This window comes from Ictalurus furcatus, chromosome 23, assembly GCF_023375685.1.
Source record: "Ictalurus furcatus strain D&B chromosome 23, Billie_1.0, whole genome shotgun sequence".
Lineage (NCBI taxonomy): Eukaryota > Metazoa > Chordata > Actinopteri > Siluriformes > Ictaluridae > Ictalurus > Ictalurus furcatus.
The window spans coordinates 6,410,275-6,432,666 of NC_071277.1; the positions used below are offsets into that span (position 1 = coordinate 6,410,275).

The following is a 22,392-nucleotide window of genomic DNA, read 5'->3' on the forward strand; positions in this document are numbered from 1 at the left end:
TAAACAGCTGCCAGAATAAAATAAATAACATTTTGTATGGAGAGCTGAATGCTTTCGAAGCCAAACTGCAGTCTAGAACGTTTGGGCACGCAGCCCAGTTGGCTCTGTGCTGTAATAGAGACGTGTGCGTTGCATTCAGCAAGACGCAGCAGATTTCAAATGTGCACCACATCACACACGCCTGCACTTAAAAGACGCTGTGAAAAATAGTGTCCTAAGTAAGGAATAAAACACTTGGGGCGTGCCGTGATTGGAAAATAATCAACAACGGGGTGCTGTGATGAAGCGGAATTACCGTTACCACATCTGGTGTTACACATCTGTTTCAGGTTTACCTTATATTATTATTATTATTATTATTATTATTATTTTACAACAACTTTTATTTTTTAATGCACTGTTATTTTATGAAATTTACACACACTGAGGCTATTAAGGCGAGTACGCAGTTTGTACATTGTTTTAAAGCTTGTTAGCTATATTAGCGTTATAGCTCCAGGGCAAGACTAAACAAACAATCCTCAGACACCAAACTGCCTCAAATGATCGACTATATTTGGGGCAAAGTTGTCATTTTTGGCCAAACTTTTCCAGCGGTTGAAAATTTTGATACATGGATGAATTACCTGATCAAGCTCATCAGATAAGGCAATACCTGTGAATGACAGAATTCATTCAGTAATATTCACGTTCACTTTAAGCGTCTTGTTGCACAATGTATGAATACGACGTGGAGATTACAGTGTTTGGAAGCACTGACTTCGGGACAGGTTCTCCAATGCTTTGCCCAGCTTCTTGCTCTCCCGCAGGATGTGGTTGAGCTCGTCAAAGTCTCGGCTCTCGGGTTTGGTCCTCCAGTCCCATGAGGGACACTCTATGGAACGAGGCACTACAGAGAGAACGGACAGAGATGAGAGCTCGTCTCTGCCGCACAGCACGCATACAGGCCATGTTACATCTTATTACGATTAAACTGACTTTATTTTACAAGAGCAGAGTATGGATAAGTGGATAACGGTAGGGTGGAAGTGCTGAGCCTGTATGCAGGCTCTTCATTATAATCCACAACTGTCAGATTTAGTTACAGCAGAGCCACCTCAGAGAGGACTAAGAAAGTAGAGGGCTAGACAACGGTAAACCATTGATAATCTGGAAACAATTAATAATCTGTAAAATACTGATGATCTGGAAACCACTGATAATCTGTAAAACATTGATAATCTGTAAACGACCGTACTCATAATCTGGAAACCACTGATAATCTGAAAAACTAGTGATAATCTGGAGACCACTGATAATCTGTAAACTACTCATAATCTGGAAACCACTGATAATCTGAAAAACTAGTGATAATCTGGAGACCACTGATAATCTGTAAACTACTCATAATCTGGAAACCACTGATAATCTGGAAACAGCTGATAAACTAGAAACCACTAACAACCTGTAAACGACTGATCATTTGAAACCATTGATAATCTGGAAACAATAAATTATCTGTAAACCACTGATAATCTGTAAACCATTCATAATCTGTAAACTACTGTACTGATAATCTGGAAACCACTGATAATCTGGAAACAGTTGATAATCTGGAAACAGCTGATAATTTGGAACACATTCATGATTAGTGGTTTCCAGATGATCAGTTTTTATAAGCGCTACTGATAATCTGAAAACCACAGATAATCTGGAAACAACTAATGATCTAGAAATAATAGCTAAGTGAGCATCAATTTATACTCTAAAAACAAGTGATGATCTGGAAACGACTGACAAACTGTAAACTACCAATAATCTAGAAACTGTTGATAATCTGAAAATCACAGATAATCTGGAAACAATGGCTAAATGAGCAACAATGCATAATCTGGAAACCACTGATAATATGGAACCTACTGATTAAAAATAAATAAATAAATAAAAATCTGTAAATGATTGATAATCTGGAAACAAATAAAGTGATTATCGAATGATTCTTCCTTCTTGGTGCATCTCAATCAGTGTTCATTTTTAATCTTGTGTAAAGATGAATCATACGATATTGTAAAAAATGCTACGTCACTTTCAATACCCAAAGAAAAAAAGAATCTGAAACATTTATGATAAAATGATGCTATTGCCTGCTAGGGATTTTCTTTGCTTAAGAAATGTAAATAATATTTGCCAAGTGTTCTGATTCAGCAGAATGTGAATAAGCACTACAGCACTGTGCTGGAAAAACACTCACTTTACCCATCTCACCTTGCTTTTACTTTAAAGACCGCGCCTGACCGAGGGCAATAGAAAACTGAATGTAGGGAATCTGCCATAAACCATAAATCACATTCTTGCAAGTGCTTCAAGTAAAAATAAAAAATAAAAAAATGCGCAGTTAGATGATGAATAATTCAAGATGCTCAGAAAAGCATGTCAAGAGAAAATGGGCCATCTTTACTTTCGCCGAGGTCTGCCGAGGTTCACTGAAGCTCATGTTTCGGATGATTTCTGAGCTACTTTCTTGGCCCAGTGCTTTGCTAACAATACCCAATTGCTCTAACTGTCACACATATTCACACCGACGACACGATCAATGCAGCCTGCCTTCCTCCGCCTGCCAATCACCGTCATACTGCTACAGCGTTAAGACAAACGATACCGTGAGCAGTATAGCACCTACATGTAATGCGACAAGAAACCTGGATCATTTTCTAAATGTGCTACTAAAAAAAAAAAGAATCACATAAACCTTAGCTAGTTAATGACCTCGTTCTACACAGCACTTGTCCAGCATTTCTCTTTGTGCTAGAAAAATGTTCAGTATGTGGACAAACAGTAAAGATATTCCAAAAGATTCAGCTATAAAGCTGCTATAAAATGCTGAGGTCATTTGCATGGGTTAATATCCATGTAAAGTTTTGTTTCTTTGCTTTAAAAGTTACAAGAGCATTTGACGCTTCTGCGTGTAACGTTACTGACTAGCGAATGATCATCAGCTACGTTAGCCTGCTGAGTTGGCTGGCTATTTTCTCAAAGAAGAAAAAACACCTGCTAGCTACGTTAGCTTGCTAGATTAAGTTTATAATTTGTATATAATTTCAGATAATGCCAGATAAAGTTTAGCACGATGCTAATGTACTCCAGAACCTTTAAGATTTATCATGATGCGAGTGTATTCTGGAACTTCTATGTCTTTGTGTAGTGATATCATACTTTAGCGAGAGAATACTTAAAGTTTAGCATAATGTTAATGTACCTCTGAATATTTAAGGTTTAGCATGATGCTAGTGTATGTCAGATTATTTACGATTTAGCATGATGTTTACGTACCTCAGAATATTTATGGATTAGCACGGTGCTAGTGAGCTCCAGAATATTTAAGGTTTACCATGATGCTAATGTACTTCGTAACCTTTAAGTTTTAGCATGAGGCTAATGTACAAGAGTCTAGCTTAGATTTAGAACAATGCTAGACTACTGATACTAGCTAACATAATACATCACAATCTCTAAAGTTTACTGTGATGCTAATGTGCTTCAGAATTCTTAAAAGTTAGCATAACGCTAATGTTTCTTCACAGTCCTTAAGGTTTTGAGAAATGCAGATATACCTCAGAATCTCCTAGGTTTAACACAATGCTAATGTACTTCAGTATTCTTAAATGTTAGCATAATGCTAATGTTTCTTCCTAAACCTTAAGGTTTAAAGTGTACCTCAGAATCTCCTAGGTTTAGCATAATGCTAATATATTTCAGAATTCTTAAATGTTAGCATAACGCTAATGTTTCTTCACAATCCTTAAGGTTTAGAGTAATGCCGATGTACCTCAGAATCTCCTAGGTTTAGCATAATGCTAATATATTTCAGAATTCTTAAATGTTAGCATAACGCTAATGTTTCTTCACAATCCTTAAGGTTTAGAGTAATGCCGATGTACCTCAGAATCTCCTAGGTTTAGCATGATGCTAATGTATTTCAGAATTCTTAAATGTTAGCATAACACTAATGTTTCTTCCGAATCCTTAAGGTTTAAAGTAATGCCAATGTACCTCAGAATCTCTTAGGTTTAGCATGATGCTAACATACGCCAGAATATTATTATAATGTTTTGAATGAAATGAAAATGAAAGGAAAACGTAACCTCTTTTAAAATGGCTTTTGATACGTGCTATCTAAGTGCTTACACGCTAACGTCGCTTGAAAAATCAACATGCCGTCGAATGATAATTTCAAATTAGCTCAAGTCGCTCAAAAGATGGCAATTAAAGCCGGCAGAGTCAACCAATTTACTCTGCTAGAAACCTGACATACTGTGGGGGTGGGGATCGAGGGGGTAAGCCTGTAATTAGACAAAGTGAGGGAGCTGGAGCAGAAAAGGATCTGTACGTCTCAGAGAAAAGCCACTAGTGCAGGAGAATCTATAAGTGACTGAGACAGACAGCAGCCCACAGGCAGGAGTGAGAAAGATCTTCTCCACCTCACTGCCAGCTCCTCTACAACTGCTCGTCGTCAGAAATAGAAACTGTGCCGGTGGAAGTGTACTGTGTTAAATTATTTACATCCACCACTCTTGTCCAATATGGCAGCTGTGTAATGCTGAGCACTCATAAGTGCTGTAGGTCTCTGAGTAGCCCAGTTTTCCACTTATGTAGGACGAGCATGCTTTAGGTGAATCCTAACCTTCAACTAAACACAAGAGCGGATCCCAGATCTGAATTTACGGTCAAGCCGTTCTCGCTCAGCCAATGTATTCCTGCTGATTTTACTATAAGAACGTTACTTACATGACTTAGACTCAGGAGAAGGAGGAGAAATGTTGGACACCGCTAAGTCGCTCTTGGACTTCTTGGGCTTTTTGGGGTGAATCTGCCACGCTCTGTCATAACTCCTAAAATCCCGTCGATTACTTTTGTGTTCTGTGGAGAAAAGTGAAAAAAAAAATTGCTCTGAGACTGAGAGCTGGCTAGTTCTATTCTTTTTCTGAAAAGAATTGTTTGGCATGTGAGAAACAGAAAGTGACAGGCAGGTGGACGGCCTGGGATCGATTTTCCGCCTCACACCTGAACAGTCAGTCTCGGCCCACAGAGCCGCAGATCCAGACAGCGTTCGGTGAAGCCGGTGGCCTGGACTTTCGTGCTTGGTCTGTAAATGTCCGATTAGAAAGGGAATCGGATGGTCTGGGGTCTCAGTTATCAGTTTGGTCATCATTTCCTAAAAGACGAAAACAAAAAAAGCGTTCACACTTGAGGGAATAAAACTAAGCAGTTTGTGTTGAAATGTCCACTATAACGATCACAGGCATACTGTATGTGTGGGAAAAATAAATTGTAGAAGATTGTAGTTCTAGAATTCATTTGGAAAATGAAACATTTCTTGTAACTGGCATCCTGTCCAGGGTGTACCCTGCCTTGTGCCCGATGCTCCCTGGGATAGGCTCCAGGTTCCCCGTGACCCTGAAAAGGAGTAAGCGGTAGAAGATGGATGGATGGATGGATGAATGGAACATTTCTTGTAGAATATCAGATTCACAGTAGGGTCTAGATCAGTGGTCACCAATGGGGTCTCGATCAGTGGTCACCAATGGGGTCTAGACCAGTGGTCACCAATGGGGTCTAGACCAGTGGTCACCAATGGGGTCTAGATCAGTGGTCACCAATGGGGTCTAGACCAGTGGTCACCAACCCTCTTCTTTGAAATCTACCTTCCTGTAGCTTTCATCTCCAACCGAAGTCTAACACGCCTATTTTAGTTGATCAAGAACTTCTTAAGGCACTGATTAGATGGTCAGGTGGGCATGATTATGGTTGGAGCTAAAGTCTTCAGGTCTACAGTAGATCTCCAGGAACAGGGTTGGTGATCACTGTTCTAGAGCATGATTTTCTGTTTTCCAGTAGAGACAATACGACAGGAAAAAAAATATTGTCGTCAAAATAGGTTTTAATTCACATTAATGGGCCCTTACCAAAAAGGAAGTACACTGACGCAGGGTAAAATGATTTCCTGTTGATTGTCTAGCACAGAAACACCACCATTATTATTATCATTGCTTACAGTCACCTCATTTTTTTCAATGCTGCCAAGAATAAATTGTTCACGATTGTAGAAAAATCCACACCAAAGGGTTCCAACCTGAATAAAGGGCATAAATTCTTCATGGAATATTTCATTCACAGCTATCTTGGTAAGGTAATGTTAAATGACATTAGCTTCGGTGATAAATCGCTAGAGAAATACTGTAGTAAATTGATGCTGTGTATGTATCACTTCATATTTACCACATTTCAGTTCATTTCCATTAAATGAAAAAGCTCACCCTTAGCACCCTTTTGCTAACGTTAGCTAGCTGCATTTCTAGTTAATTGAGAGCTGAGTAAAATTACCCTGCGATGGCTACTTCCTGGAGCCTGGAAGTGTGAAAAGGCCCCATCGACCGTCTCCTCTCGTATTTAATTCAAAACCCATCACCTCACCTAAGTTGTATCTGGTTGTATCCCAGGTTACCTAGCTGAGTTATTACATTCTTACACACGTATCTTAGTGCGCTATTCACGCCGTTTTGGGTTTTTTTTTTTTTTCGATTTGCAGAGTCTCAATCAGAGCAAAATTCCTACTTTTGGTTTATTTGCAGTTTGGCTAAGGAAGCAAAGAGCAAAAAATGTAGCTTGAGGGATGTGTAGGGCTGAAAACATCTTTTAAAACGTACAAAATAAAGCGCAAACGTTAAAAATATGCCAACAGAAAACGTTAAACAAACTACCAAGTGTGTATAAAAATGACAAAAATGACCCAAGAATGGAGATCATGGAGCTAAATAAATGATTCGATTATTATATAAATAACTTGATTAAAATGCCATGTTTATTTTGTTCATTGGTCCAAATATCTAGAACACTCTGCAGCACCTCGTGAATATTACAAGATTCTGCCAGCAACCCAAAATACATATTATGTTTGACTCACTTTCTACACTCGAACCGATTTAGAGTTGATTCAGTCTCAAATTGACTCAAATTGACTCAAAAAAATTGACTCATATTGACTCTTTGTCAATTCAATTGAATTTCACCAGAGGACCGAGACCACCTCACTCTGACAATCTCAGCCTAGATGTTGGGGTCTGGGTTCTCGCCTACGCAACTAACCTAAGGTGGAAATCGATTCACCCTTAATGTTGAGTCTATTAAATCTTTCATTAGTCCCTGAGCAGTTCTGATCATCTCTACATGCTATATATCTTCCTGTTTATCTCATCTCTCAATGCACCTTCATCCCATTTTCCCCAAGTTATCCATGATCATTCTGTATGAAGATAGTTCTGATTTTCTCAAGAGAGCCCAAAAAAAGCCTCCTCTGATAAACTTAAATCCACGCTACACAATGAATCACTTGAGAGACAGAGATGTAAACACAGTGATGAGGTGCAGAAATCGGCGTTGTAATTTGAGGATTTTTGCAGGTGGTGGAACGAGCTCGGCTGCATTAAGTACTCCAGATTCATGTAATTGTAATTCTTGTAAATTCTTGCACAAGTTACCATCAAGATTTAACATCCACCCAATACACAATACAAATTCATCACGAAAACAACCTGTCTAATAACCAACTTTTGACTTTCGAACTAAAACCAACCGTATTTGAAATACTTTTAATACACAGAGGCAACTTATTCCACACTTGAGCCCCTGAGTATTCGAAAGACCTACGACCATACATCATTTTAAAACGATATAATGTAATATCCATGAGACTTTGCCTAGTATTAACAAAATGTCTCTCACTTACCCTAGAGAAATATGTATTAAAATATGTAGCTCTTTTTATTAATTATCTTGTGCATCATTTTTAGTTTAAAATACGCTGCTCTGCTTTCTACAGGTAACAAATCAAGATGTCTCAAATGGCACACATCGACGCGTGTAAACCTACTAAAACCTAAAACCAACCTTATCAATTTAATACAAATTATTATTTTAAAAAAAAAATCTGCTTCTTTGAAGAAAATAATCGCACACGGATGTAGAGCATATGTGAGTTTACGTCGGCGTCAAAAACGCAAAATCACGGCTGACACGATTTCCTCCGATTCTGCCATGAGCAGGACGAACGGCGACAGACTGTGTGGAGGAAGATACGGCGAGGAGCTCTCGCTCGGTCTCGTTAATAGACGAGCTGAAGGCCTGCCAAGTCCAGCCGAGCTTTCAAGGATATCGGCTCCGCAAGACTGCAGCTCCCAAGGACACTCAGCCTCGGAGGCCGACGTTATCTGCAGTTAGTGCAGCTAGCAAGGACAGACGGGGCATTCTTAAAGCCGGATACGCTTACACTTATTTATTTAACGGATGCTTTTATCCACAGCGAATTACAAGGGAGATCGAACACACAACAGGCCAAGCACTGAGCTGATAAAGGAGCCGACAGTGATACAAGTTCAACTGACTGACATATGTACACACACACACACACACACACACACACACACACACACACACAAATTCACAGCCAGGACTCCTTTGACACACAGGATCCCACTTAACAGTTTAAAATATTGTAATATTGCCATCTTTCTTTTCAGTCCCATTTGGATTCATGCTGCAGTGTGACATCACTTCATTCATCTTATCCTTATCCTTATCCTTCTCAGGGTCATGCTGGATCCGGGAGCCTATTCCGGAAACACCAGGCACAAGACAGGAATACACCTTGAACGGGAAGCCAATCCTTCGCAGGATACCGTGCACACACACTACTCCCGAGTCCCAACACAAACATACACTAGCTCGCTATAGAGTAAAACACCGGAGCTGCAGTATATTAAAATTCTCTATGGGGCTGTTTATTATTGTGTAATTCTCTTCATGTGTTTTGTAAGAGATATATCTGTTTGTGCATTCAGAACGTACCTTTCAGATAAACGCTGACAAATGATTTTAGAGGAGTCGCTGATGTTATCAGACTACTAAGCTGATCCCCCCGTTTTTGGTCCAGCTCACTTTGAAAGTGTAATGTATCCTGTTATCTAACGTGAATCTGACACCCCTGCCCAAGGAGATGAGTGTTTACCGAGTAAGAGAGGAAGTGAGCCTCAGGGGAGAAACTTTTGCCAGCTTTTCAGAAGGTCATCTATAATTATATTATATTAAATAGAGCTCCGTGATTCCCCTTTAAATAAAGAAAAGCGTTAGAGAGAGGCAACATTTCATAATCTGCGCTCACTCTATCTATCAGCCTTCTGTGTGTCAGGCCTCAGGCTGTGTATGTAGCTCCAGTTTGGTAATTAGTCCAGTCCCTAGGGAATCTGCGTTTGCTAACGTTGCCCTGTATTTACGCCTCATGTTTAACTCACTTACCTCATGATGTCTTCTACACCATATATATATATATATATATATATATATATATATATATATATATATATATATATATATATATATATATTCCTTCTGTTTTTAGCATGATTTTTCTCTTACCTTCAACCTAAAGTTTTGCTCTATTTCCCTACAGTGTTCCCATCGGCTACCCATCTCATCTGCGAGGGCCACCGTGTACTTCCTCCCGAGACACATGAAAGCCACTGCATTTTTTCATACTACCAATTGTGTAACATTATGAACAGTACTAAACATTCCATACTGTATGCCTGAGCCAACAAATCTCTGAATAACCGAGAACCGAGTTAAGTTTATACTTGCCACCCAAGTGAGCAGGATAATTGTGCTCTCATGGACTTTTTCATTGGAAAGTGCTGAAGTGTTTCTCCCAGCAAGCACAAACAGAGGGATTTAAGCCTAGGCCTAGTGCTAGCACTTGAAGCGCTATTTCAATTTCACGTCGTTGTCAGTTTCAATTACGGGAGGGAAATACAATGATTCCCCAGCAAGCTGATTTTACTGGCGTACTGTGCGCTGGTATAGCATTCAATTTGTCACTTGTAAGGATCCGAGAAAGGCTCCTATGACAGAAACAACTGAAAAGGACTGAGCCGAGCATCTGGCTCAGTCTGAAAACGAGGATAATGATAATGAGTCTTTATTGGTCACATATACATATGCACAGTGAAATTCTTTTCTTCACACACCCTAGCATGTTAGGAGGTTGAGGTCGGAGTGCAGCGTCAGCCATGATACAGCACCCCCTGGAGCAGAGAGGGTTAAGGGCCTTGCTCAAGGCCTGTCAGTTCCGAGAACTTACTGTCAGCCTGGCAGTGCTGGGGCTTGTACCCCTGACCTTCCCATCAGTAACCCAGAGCCTTAACCACCAAGCCACCACTGCCCCTAGTCAAAGAACAGCTAGACGAGGTTCAGAAATTGACATATACATGTATTCAGTACACCGCATCAGTAGTCCTGTTATAGCTTTGAAACCAGCCTACATGGTACCTGAGTACTTCCTGCTCCAACTCCATCCTGAACACTTCATCTATCAATGTTTGGACATGTTCCTCATCATTAGTTGTGTTGAACCAACCCAAACATTGTATAGACACCATATTCCATCCTCAACTCATGGAAAAGACCAAATAAACAGATTCGGCAAATCCTGATCTGACCCACTATTGAGGAAATTTCCACCAAAGCTGACTTATTAAACACCTATACTGCTGCGACGAGGATTGAGTGCCTATATCTGTATCTTACCCTATATCAGCTAAACCCATGTTACCCATGTTTTTCCCTACATTCGTACCTAATTCCATTCTGTGGATACCCCCAATCTCATAACAATTCGCTTACTGCAGCTCTATCTCGCTCTTTCACACACCACAAACACACACACACACACATATGCAATCATTAATCACCATACATGTCTTCTGAGGAAGTAGTTGGCTTGCAGCCACTTACCCAGAACGGTGTCTCGTTGACTCATATAAATTATGCTGCAAGCAACCAATCAATGGATTTACCATTAGCTCTGATCTATTCTTTTCTTTCTTGTGTTTTTTTTTTGTTTTTTTTTATTACATTTTACTCATTTGGTACAACACACTCTGGCTGAAGTGCTCTCAGGCCAAAGTTCAAGGCCAAAGTAAAAAATCCGAATATCACAGCGATACTGAGTTGATGAGTGTTGTGTATACAATGGATCAACCTCATGATGAATGTACACTACCGTAGATACCTGACCATCGCACGCACATATCTAGGCCTTCCCGCAAAGCACAGAATTGTCTAGAATGTCTTTGGATGCTGGAACTAAAGGGCTTCAATCCTGTTCCAGCATGACAATGTCCCTGTGCACAAAGCAAAGCTCCATGAAAACATCATTTACCAAGAACTCGAGTGGCCTGCACACAGACCTGACTCAAACTCAACCCCACTGAACATCTTCGGGATGTTTCGGAACGCACCAGACCTCCTCGTCCGAGATCGGTGCTCAACTCACTAATGCTCTTGTGTTTGAATGAACACAAATCCCCACAGCCACGCTCCAAATTCTAGTTCAAAGCCTTCCCAGAAGGCTGTATAGCAGCAAACAGGGGAACAGCTCTGTAATGTGACGTTCATCAAGCGCATATCAATGTGATGGTCAGGGGTGGGGTGCATAAATGTTTAGCTGTACAGTGTATATAATACAGCTCTTTACTTATCTCTCATTCTGTATTCATAGATGAATACAATACAGCACTGAGGATGAAAGTGAATAAAATCACTCCTACTTCAAGGTTTGGATGCTTCTGTAGATTGCATTCTTCTGTAGATGTAATTGTTCTAGTCACATCAGAGCTACATGTAGAACAAAGGGCCAAAAAAAAGGCAGATCAATTATTTCTTTCTGATTTAGTAGAAACGCCTGCTAGAACAAAACTGCATCTTGTACAATAGACCGTTGACCATCTTATAATCCCAGTCAGCCACCCAGCACGGTATTGCCATATATACACTGGTGGGAAAGAAGGTTCAAGCTAGCACCATAAATGGTTGCTTGGTTTGCCCCTCTGGGAGAACTCTTAAGACTTTTGTGAAGAACCATTTTCCAATAATTCCTTCTCTTTTTTTGGCCATTTCATTGACTGTAGGTTATCTATTGTTGCAAAATTCCATTTATATACTGAAATGCTACATGTAAGGAATTAAACACGACAGAGTCGGCTGTCATAGGACATAATCAATGACAAGGTGATGTGGTGAATAACAGATAACAGGAACTAATGAATTAAGTGCTGACACTATGAATCCATAAATAAAATAAATAAACATCTCCTCACAGAAAATGTCACCTATATTTACTATGTGAACTAGCTGAGCAAGTTAATATACTAGAACCAGCACATTAAAGCGCACCTATTATGGTTTTGAAACGTGGTTTTAAACATTTTGTTTTAAAGGTCTCATACAAAGTCAAAAAACACTTTAACGTGCTCATCATTTAAACTGCAGCATTACCTTTTTTTCCCCCAGTGTCACAAACGACTCATTAAATGATCCGTTCTAAAGGATTCGTTCTAAACTCCTCCTTTCAGAGAGCATAATGATTGGTCAGATGTTCCAGTCTGTTGTGGTTGGTTTACCACGGTCAGCGAGCAGCCGATGAAGATCAGAGGTGGGTTTTTTGTTACAAACCTACGTAGGTTAGTACAGGAAGTAAAGTCTGGAATCACTAACGAATCGTTTCAGCTGTTCAGAATCGGTTCCTTCTTTTGGGAGTCGATAACTCTGTTTGTTGTGCGCTTTGATTTTTGACACTTTGCAGACTTTTTACATTCACAAACAGCTATATATATAACACACTACATGAAAGGTAATATTTGAAAAACTATAATAGGTGTACTTTAATATAAAGCTGTGATTTGACATACAGCCGGAACTACTGCCAGAGCTGCTGTTATTGTTATTGTTTCTACAGTACGAGCTCATACTATACACAGGGACTTGACATAATCTAAAACTAATAATAAATAAATTAAAGAAAGCTACCGCTTTATTGAGAAAACTATGTAATTGTTAATTACATGAACTGAATTGAGTCTCCAGTGTCAGTGCTTTGCACACGAAAAGCTTCAGGACAGAGGAGTTTATGAAAAGCTGTATTTTGTGAGAGAGATAGAGAAAGAGAGAGATAGAGAGAGAGAGAGAGAAGGAGATGCTAGTGAGGGAACAACTGTTTACCTCTGTTATTACAATTGATAACAGGAACTAACACTTGTGTACTGTATATAGTATGAATTGTGTATACATTTGCCTCACAAACGTTACATTATATAATGATAATGAGTCTTTATGGGTCAAATATACATATGGAGAGTGATATTCTTTTCTTTGCATATCCCAGCATGTTAGGAGGTTGGGGTCGGAGTGCAGGGTCAGCCATGATACAGCACCCCCTGGAGCAGAGAGGGTTAAGGGCCTTGTTCAAGGGCCCAACAGTGGCAGCTTGGCAGTGACCTTCCGATCAGTAACCCAGAGCCTTATCCACCAAACCACCCCTGCCCCGTATAATATACACACTGTAGTATATTATCGTGAACAATGGTAATGAACTACCATTTTCCATCCAACACAATCCAGCACTATGTATCAGTGCTATGATCAATTTCTATAAACATCAACAATACGTTAACGATGCAATAGATCACACACATCTCACAGCTGTGTGTGGGGGAAAGGATTCGGCTAAAAATAGCGCTACAAAGCTGTAAAGTCCCAGCCCAGGTGTTATACGACTCAGTAAAGTGAAAATGCCATCCATGATGAACTGTAAATTACTAGCAGGCTGAGTGAACCTGAACACAGGTAACACCAGTCGTGCACCACTTTAGCATTTTTTTTTCTTCCATCCATCCATCTTCTATATTGCTTATCCTTTTCAGGGTCACGGGGAACCTGGAGCATATCCCAGGGAGCATGGGGCACAAGACGGGGTACACCCTGAACAGGGTGCCAATCACACACCCGTTCATACTCTATGGACACTTTGGACATGCCAATCAGCCTACCATGCATGTCTTTGGACTGGGGGAGGAAACCGGAGTACCCGGAGGAAACCCCCGCAGCACAGGGAGCACATGCAAACTCCACACACACAGGGCCACGGTGGGAATCAAACCTCCGACCCTGGAGGTGAGGCGAACGTGCTAACCTCACCTGTATTGAAAAAAAATTACAGGTTCTGCAGATATTTCCTTCAAGATGAGGGCTGTAACAGTAGAGCATAATTACACTAGATATGGTTTGAATATGTAAACTGATTTTCTTTCAAATTCAATTAAAGTTTTTCTTTTTCTTTTTCTTTTTAATATAATTTAGATTTTATCGTATTACGAATATCCAATGGTCACTAAAGATTCCTGAATTCAATCAACCCTTTCTCTTTGAAAGCTAGAAACATGACGCTGAACGATGCTTAACGCCTTTCCACGAGCGTGTGTGAATTCTGTGAGCCCTGTTCCGAACTCGTTTTCTCTGTATTGACCTTTCACGGAGAAAATAACAGGCTTTGAGATAATCGCATCTACTCGTCAATCGAGGTCGGAATTACAATACGGCTTAATTATAGGTTCTGAAATAATTAGTACGAATCATGTTCTGTCCAATGAACTAGAATTTCAAAAGTTTCGTAATGTACGTTTTTTTTTTAAATAAATAAAAATAGCTCAGTAAATGTGACAGTATGGATGGTTGGATGAATACTGAATTGTCACCACCGTATAGGTGCTCAATTACTGCTGCTAATTAACTCCCTATTCTGTCAACCTGTTTCTAGCCCGTGCATCAAAGGAAAGGAACTACCAAAGGAACCGTTATCAAGCATGAAGCTTTAAATGCATGGCCTCGTCTCAGAAAGAAAACGTTCTGCAAGGTAGAAACAATGTAAATGTATCCTCGGTGTTCCTTAAGGTCCAGCTGAAATCGTTTTTCAAGGTACTACATTCGCTTCCAGTCCAGCCTTAGCAAACCATGTCATGGAGTTCGATTTGTGCACAGGGGCATTGCCAAGCTGAGACAAGTTTGGGGAATCTTAGTTCCAATGAAGGGAAATTGTAATGCTCCAGCATACAAAGCCATTCTATCCAATTGTGTGCTTCCAACTTTGCTTTTGTGATGCTTTTGGCATGATAGTTTATGGTCCTTAACCATAGGGGTGGACTAATCACTAGCCTGGGTATCCAGGACAAGATTAAAAGCTCAGATAACATAATATACGGTATCTTTTTGTTAAGTTATGTTTTCGCACACTGGCGCCTATTGGACAAGCAGGTTCACCAGAATTGTTTTTGTCACTTGTCCAACAAGCCGAGAAAGAAAAACATTACTTCCTGTTTGTTTCCCCGTCAAACAATATGTCGGTTTAATCACAACGTGCAATTGGTTCATGTATTCCTTAATGGTTCAAAATCCTAACGTGTGAATTGTTTCGGCATGTGGAACTCTTTTACAGATCCCTCTACGCACATAAAGCGAGGAAGCGATCTGGCGATTACTAGGAAGCACTTCGGGTAGGATCTTTATTAGGTGTTGTAATGAGCTTGGATGGATGCTAGACAACATTTCAGGATAGAGTGTCAAAACTGTGCAAAATATCAAACAGTGCAGCGCAAAAGTTGTAACTCGGAAACATGTCCTAGCTAAAATGTTAAGCCAAAGAATTTCTGCCTCTTTGTCGAGAGCACAAACACGATGCTTTATCACCAGAGACATTATAAGGAGGACACAGCTGAAGACTACGTAAAGCTTCCGTCCCCAAAGGATGCTTACCTAGTTGCCTAGGTAGCAAGCAAGCCCATTATGACTATATACTGTATATACAGGTGCATCTCAGAAAATTTAAATATCGTGGAAAAGTGCATTTTTTTTTCCGTAATTTAATTCAAAAAGTGGAACTTTTTTATATTCTAGATTCATTACACATAAAGTGAAATATTTCAAGCCTTTTTTTGTTTGTTTGTTTTAATCTTGATGATTACGGCTTACAGCTCACAGAAATCAAAAATCCAGTCCTCTCACATTCAACGGCTTTTATTTCCAGCAAATTTCTTAACATAAAAACATTCAACAACTGAGACATAAACTGAACAAGTTTCACAGATATGTGACGAACGGATATGGAGTAATGAGTCCCTGAACAAAGGGGGGGTCAATATTAAAAGTAACAGTCAGTATCTGGTGTGTTCTCCAGCTGTTTTAAGTACTACAGTGCATCTCATCCTCATGACTGCACCAGATTTGTCAGTTCTTGCTGTGAGATGTTCCTCCACTGTTCCACCATGGCATTTACAAGTTCTCCATCACGTCTGGAGGGACACATGGTTACATGTAATTTTACACTGCAAGGAAAATCAGCTGTCCTTCCTGTCTCCCTGTAGTACTGTCTTGGACGTCTTACATTACAGACATTGCAGTTTATTGCTCTGAACACATCTGCAGTCCTCATGCCTCCCTGCAGCAGGTCTATGGCATGTTCACGCAGGTGAGCAGGAAATCTAGACATCTTTCTTCTGGTGTTTTTCAGAGTCAGTAGAAAGGTCTCTTTAGTGTCCTAACTTATTGTAACTGTGAACGTAATCGCCTGGCGCCTGTAAACCGTTCGTGTCTTAAGGACTGTTCAACAGGTGCATGTGCAATATTTGTTTATGGTTTAAGCATGAAAAACATCGTTTAAACCCTTTCCAATAAAGATCTGTAAAAAAGCTTATTTGGATTTTACAAAACTGTATTTTAAATATCTTTAAAATACAGTCTCCTGAAAAAGAGACATTTCCCTATATATATATATATATATATATATGTATATATATATATATATAGAGAGAGAGAGAGAGAGAGAGAGAGAAAGAGAGTTACTAACGGCACTAACATGCACACATATCAGCCTTCATGTTTTACAGCAACTGATAACAAGAACAAACAAATCATATCTGTCCTTCTGGTGCTCTCAATATTTTTTCCGCATATCCTACACTCCAACTGCCTGAAGTACGCCAGCTAACGGCTAATGGTGGAAAAACACTTTCCATTCAATCTCAAACTCACGCCATTAGATCAGTGCACCATTTTATTTATTCTGTTGTTACAGCCACTGAGCCTGAGTGTAATGTACAGCTGATGTTTTTTAACTAATACAACTAATACATCATTTTAGGGCTGCAACTAACGATTATTTTCATAATCGATTAGTTCACGGTTATTTATTTATGTATTTATGTATTTCTTCGATTAATCGGTTAATCGGATTGTGAGGGGGCGGGGTAAACTTTCAGTACCATTTTTTGTTTATTTAAAATAAAATCCACAAACTGAGTGTTACAAATATAAACTTCAGACTAAAACTTTACACAATTGTTTATTCAATTATATACGACTGAAAAGAACCCAGTGCACACACACACACACACACACACACACACACACACACACACACACACCAGAATATTTATTATTCATTTAGGTCTGTAGTTTAATTCAGTGCTTTTTGGAAATCCATAAAAATAATGCATTAATACTTATATATAATATAAACTAATATATAAGTTTATATTATATAATAGTATTTATGCATTACTTTGTATAAAAGATAACGTTGATATAAACAGTAAACTGAAGAAAGTTATTGTTGTTGACTCTGGGTATCTGCTAAAGCTAGCGGCGTCACATTACGTGCGTATGATGTCATGCACCGTCGAACAGGAAGCGGCTTTTACTTCCGGGTAGTAATAAAACCGCTCGTGTTCAATTTGAGACGATATTACCTTTCTAAAATTCACACACTAGACTGTAGAGTACACAATGCATAGTGTAAGTGTATAGTACTTCATTTGGGACACAACTTTAGTATTTACTATGTGAATCGTGTTTTCGGAACAGAAGTAACGTAATAAGTAAACGCGCCCCGTGCCGCTCGCAGACCGACTAATCGATAACGAGATTCGTCGACAGCGATTTTCCTCATCGATTATTATCGATTCGATGATATGAGCAGATAAAATAAGCATCTAGTCCACTATAGCATATTGCAAATAGATAGTACATTGCTACATAATCAAATTTGTTTTTGTGTGACAATATGGATTCTTCCTTCATTATTCAGCAGGGTATAAAAAACCACTTGTTCCAGCACATCTTATTTATTTATTATTTTATTATTTTTATTAAAAATGTATTATTTTTCTGTGTGTATTTATAGCCTAAAACATACGTTTCAAAATGACATATTGTGGTTACATACAGTAAAACAGACAGTGGAGCTAGACTTAATACTGTTCCTTAGTCAAGCTGATATCACCCAAGAAATTCAGGCAGAATCATGCGAGACATGCCTCGGCAGACTCCGGGCAAGACAGTCCCGAAGTCTGGAATGCACAATCTGCACAATTTTGGTATTAATTCCTCACTACATGCTTAACTGGACTCATAATATGGCTGGAATTAAAGAAGAAACAAAACTCAGTGTGTGCAAAAACTTTCGACTGGCAGCGTTAAATGCTTTTTTTTATATATAAGCACTTGACTTAAAACCTTAATACACACAGGATTTATATGGTTCTCCCTCTTCACACTGTATCAAAAATATCAATGGCCACAGAAATGGACACAGCGATATTCCACGACGAGGGTGCAATAACTTATATCCACAATATCCAAGCTGCACAGGGCAGACACAGTGCTGTAATCAAAAAGAAAAATGTTCTGTCTCTCTCTAGCATTTCTTCATATTTCACACAGTGCCACGGTCACTGAATGATATCAGTCTATCTGCCTAACATTTACATTCACAATAGATTATTCCCAAGTCCTCGGCATCCTTCTCACGGAGCAGACGTCGGTAGGCTTTGGTGAATCTGATGTAATCGCAGAAAAAATGCTCCACATCGGGCAGAGATTGCACTGATTGTAGCGCAAAATCAATTACTTATTACAAACCTGTCTCAACAGGACTAAATGTTCTAAATGGCACACTTTTTCCCCGTACAGTTTACTGCACCAGCAATACATACTTTTCCTCGTAGTAGTATGTAGTATGTTTGTAGTGGAACATCCTGGGTGTTACAAAGCACTGACACTGGAGACTCCTTCCAAAGATGCTAAATAGACGTCTCCTAACAGAAAACCTATATCAACAATTTTTATTACATTTTTATTTACACTTTACATCTGTACCTTTTTAATGCAGCATCCACCAGACAAGTTCCTGTAGAAATGAGAACATGCGTAGTAAAAGTAGTTATTGGGGTGTAACAAAGTCTCTGACCCAGGGGAAATGATCGGTTGAAACAATGAACTCTGTAGCAGCACCCACGGCATCATTTTAACCTGACATAGAGCTCCAAAGTCGGCTAAAGTGCCCGATTCTGCGTCTTTTTCTCTGGCATTTTTTCCCACTCAGCTGGTGAAATAAATCCACCACAGCACCAGTATTTAAACACATACTGTATGAGATAATGTGTTTTTATTAGACTTTTGCAGGTTTATAATATACCGCTTTTTTTTATCGGTACCACTGGCATTATACTACTGTCCACAGGTTATACCTGAATGGACATAGCACAGCATCTGGAAGTTTCTACTGGTTAATGACACAGCAATTTTTTAGGACTCCATTTCCCAGTGATGTGTACTTGATAAAAATATTACTTTCAGATTAATAAGCCTCAATTTGGACTGTGTATGAAACAATTCAACAAGTTTTCATTCAGTTATGTTATGCAAGATGAATGGTCCAAATGGGAAAAGAGTAAATGTTCAGGACTGAAGCTAATTCATGCATTCATTTATTCATCTTCAGTAAATGCTTTATCCTGGTCATCAGGGTCAAAGTGGATCCGGAGCCTGTCCCCGGGAACACTTCGGAAGGAGAATTCACCAGTCCATTGCAGGGCACCATACACACACATTCACACTACAATTCAGCATAGCTAATCCATCTTCTGGCATGTTTTAGTACAGTGGGAGGAAACTGGAGAACCCAGAGGGAAACCCACACAGACATTTGGAGAACATGCAAAACTGCAAAGATGCAAAAGGAAGGAGTCTCAAGTGTCAGCGCTTTGTAACAGGTTTCTTGGCAGCATGACAAGCTTTTCTTGTTAATTAATGAAAGGAAGCGATAACAGGAACGAACTTGCTTCAGAGACCTTCCACAACATGAAACATAACTATAAAATGGACAAAAAAAAGTATGGTGTCATACTTTTTTAAATAAATTTTTTTTTAATGATAGTGGTGGTGAATTGCTGTGGTGTAAATGGAATGAAACACTTGGTGACATGTTGTAATGGGAAAACAATCCCTTCGGGTGGTAACAGTAACTCTGCTTCATCACAAGACGCCATTTTGTTTTGTTTCTTACATATTTTACACTCTGCATTCGCTTTGGTAAGACTCCCTTTATGGGTACGTTTCCAGAACAGGTTGTTGTTGTTTTTTTTCAATGTCTGTCATAACTGCTAGTAATACATAAGATACAGATGTTGCCGTTAGAAGGAAGCATCCAACTGAAAACCACTGGACTGTTCCTTTAAACAGTCTTTGGCGCTGTCCATGGTGCTACATCATCACCACCACCAAGACCATCGCTCTGCTTTCAGCCTCACTGCTCTTTCATATTCCATCCATGTGCATTGAATCTCTGCTCTGGCAGAGCTGATACATCAGCACTTTGTCTCACGTGGACACCTCTGGGACCGTGCCAGATGTGCAGAGCAGGCTAAAGTAGCGCCAGAGCAGCATGGTGAAGTGAGAAAGTAAATTCTACTGAGGATACTTACAACGGTCTGGAGTTATCATTAGGTTTCACCCCGAGCGTCTTCTTGTACGCGGTGATAACACAAATGACACACAGAAACAAATCTCTTTAACGTCTTCACCTTTAAAGCATGTATACTGACTCGTTACTTTCTGTCCAAACCCAAACAGTTATTCCTTATTATCTGCAATGATCTCCACTTATCTCCAAACAGCCATACATTTGTTTTTTTATAGAAGATTACAATAACTGAATGACAATAATACTCCAAATCATGTTATACGATCCAGCAGAGCTGTTGAAGAGGACATTTTAACACTTCATAGTCACATTATGTTTTTTTAGTCACTTTAAATGTGACATTTCAACATTTTTCATACGCGGATGTAGTGCGTGTTTTTATTTTTCACATATGTATATATATATATATATATATATAGCCGTCATCTTCAGTTATTTGCACATCATTTTGCGATATTATTTTATTTTATTCATTATTTTATATATTCATTTGTATATTTTTCATATCCTAGTTACATCATGCTATATTTTGTTGTTTTATTTACATTACTTTCATGCTTATTTTTTTTTCTCATTCCCTCTCCCACCTCCCCCCACTTAATTCAATCATTTTCACATTATATATAATAATTATTCCACGTGTAGGGCGTGCGATTTTATTTTGCACGTGCGATTCGATTACACGTTCGGTTTCTTTCCGCAACTTACGTTCTTACGATTTATTTTTAAAAACGCACTTTCCCCCCCCCACGACATTCTTTTTTTTTATTTGTCCCATGCATTTTTTTAAACGCATAATTCTTTTATTTTCAACTTTTTTTTTTTTTTTTACCTGTGAGTTCTTTCTCCACATGATTCGCTTATTTTCAAATGTTCATTTTTTCCACATGCAGGACGTGAGATTTTATTTTTTCACGTGCGATCTTATTACACGATCACGTATTTGTTTGGGTTTTTTTAAACAGTTTATGTTTCAGCTTGTATTCAAGTGCAGTTAATCCACCTTCAAATCCATATTCCACATGTGATCCCATATTATTCACATAATCACATGGGGGGGAATTAAGATCACATGTGACATGGGATCTGTAAGGGATCACATTATGACCATTTGATCTGATCTGGTGTAGAGCTCAGTTTCAGGACTTTCTGTCCCTTGTTTGAGTTTTTTAATCTATTTTAAATTATGAATATTTAGCCTGCTCACTTTTTAAGAAGCAGCCTGCACATGCCTATCCAGCTTGAGACTGTATGAAATGTTCAGTTCTTTAAGTCATGATGTGATTTGTAAATAAAGGTGCTCACCTCAAACAGGGGTCCGATTTTATTCCTCTCCAGGTAAGACTGGATCCGGGACTGTTGCTGAGACGCCATGGAGAACACTCCTTACATCACACCACATTTACACTACATTAACCACAAGGCGAGGAGGAGAAAGAGGAGGAAGAGGAGGAGGAGGAGGAGGAGGTGTACTGCCGGACCCGCGCGCGCGCATCCTCAGCACAGAAATGAAATGTGCTTTCGGGTTCAAAAATAAATAAATAAACAAACAAACAAACAAATAAATAAATAAATAAAGGCTGCGGCAAAGAATTTGTGCTGAAGCTGCGGGTCCTGTATTTGTGCAGAAACACAGAGTAAAGTGTGATCACTGGGTTTGGATGAGATCGGACAGGACCTCCTCCCCAAATACCCCCCACCCACCCCCCCGTCCC

General features: G+C 39.3%; 1 protein-coding gene across 1 annotated transcript in view; it reads right to left on the reverse strand.

The window, feature by feature from the left end:
* Window positions 1-22,386, reverse strand: part of c23h8orf34 (chromosome 23 C8orf34 homolog) — an 87,697-nt gene extending 65,311 nt beyond the window's left edge. The window contains exons 1-5 of the mRNA XM_053611596.1: window positions 21,983-22,386; window positions 5,041-5,191; window positions 4,765-4,896; window positions 761-889; window positions 627-655 (exon numbers count right to left, since the gene is read on the reverse strand). Of these exons, the coding sequence (XP_053467571.1) occupies window positions 627-655; window positions 761-889; window positions 4,765-4,896; window positions 5,041-5,191; window positions 21,983-22,051 (510 nt within the window). The 5' untranslated portion in view covers window positions 22,052-22,386. The remainder of the gene's footprint in view (window positions 1-626; window positions 656-760; window positions 890-4,764; window positions 4,897-5,040; window positions 5,192-21,982) is intronic.
* Between the last annotated feature and the right edge of the window lie 6 nt (window positions 22,387-22,392).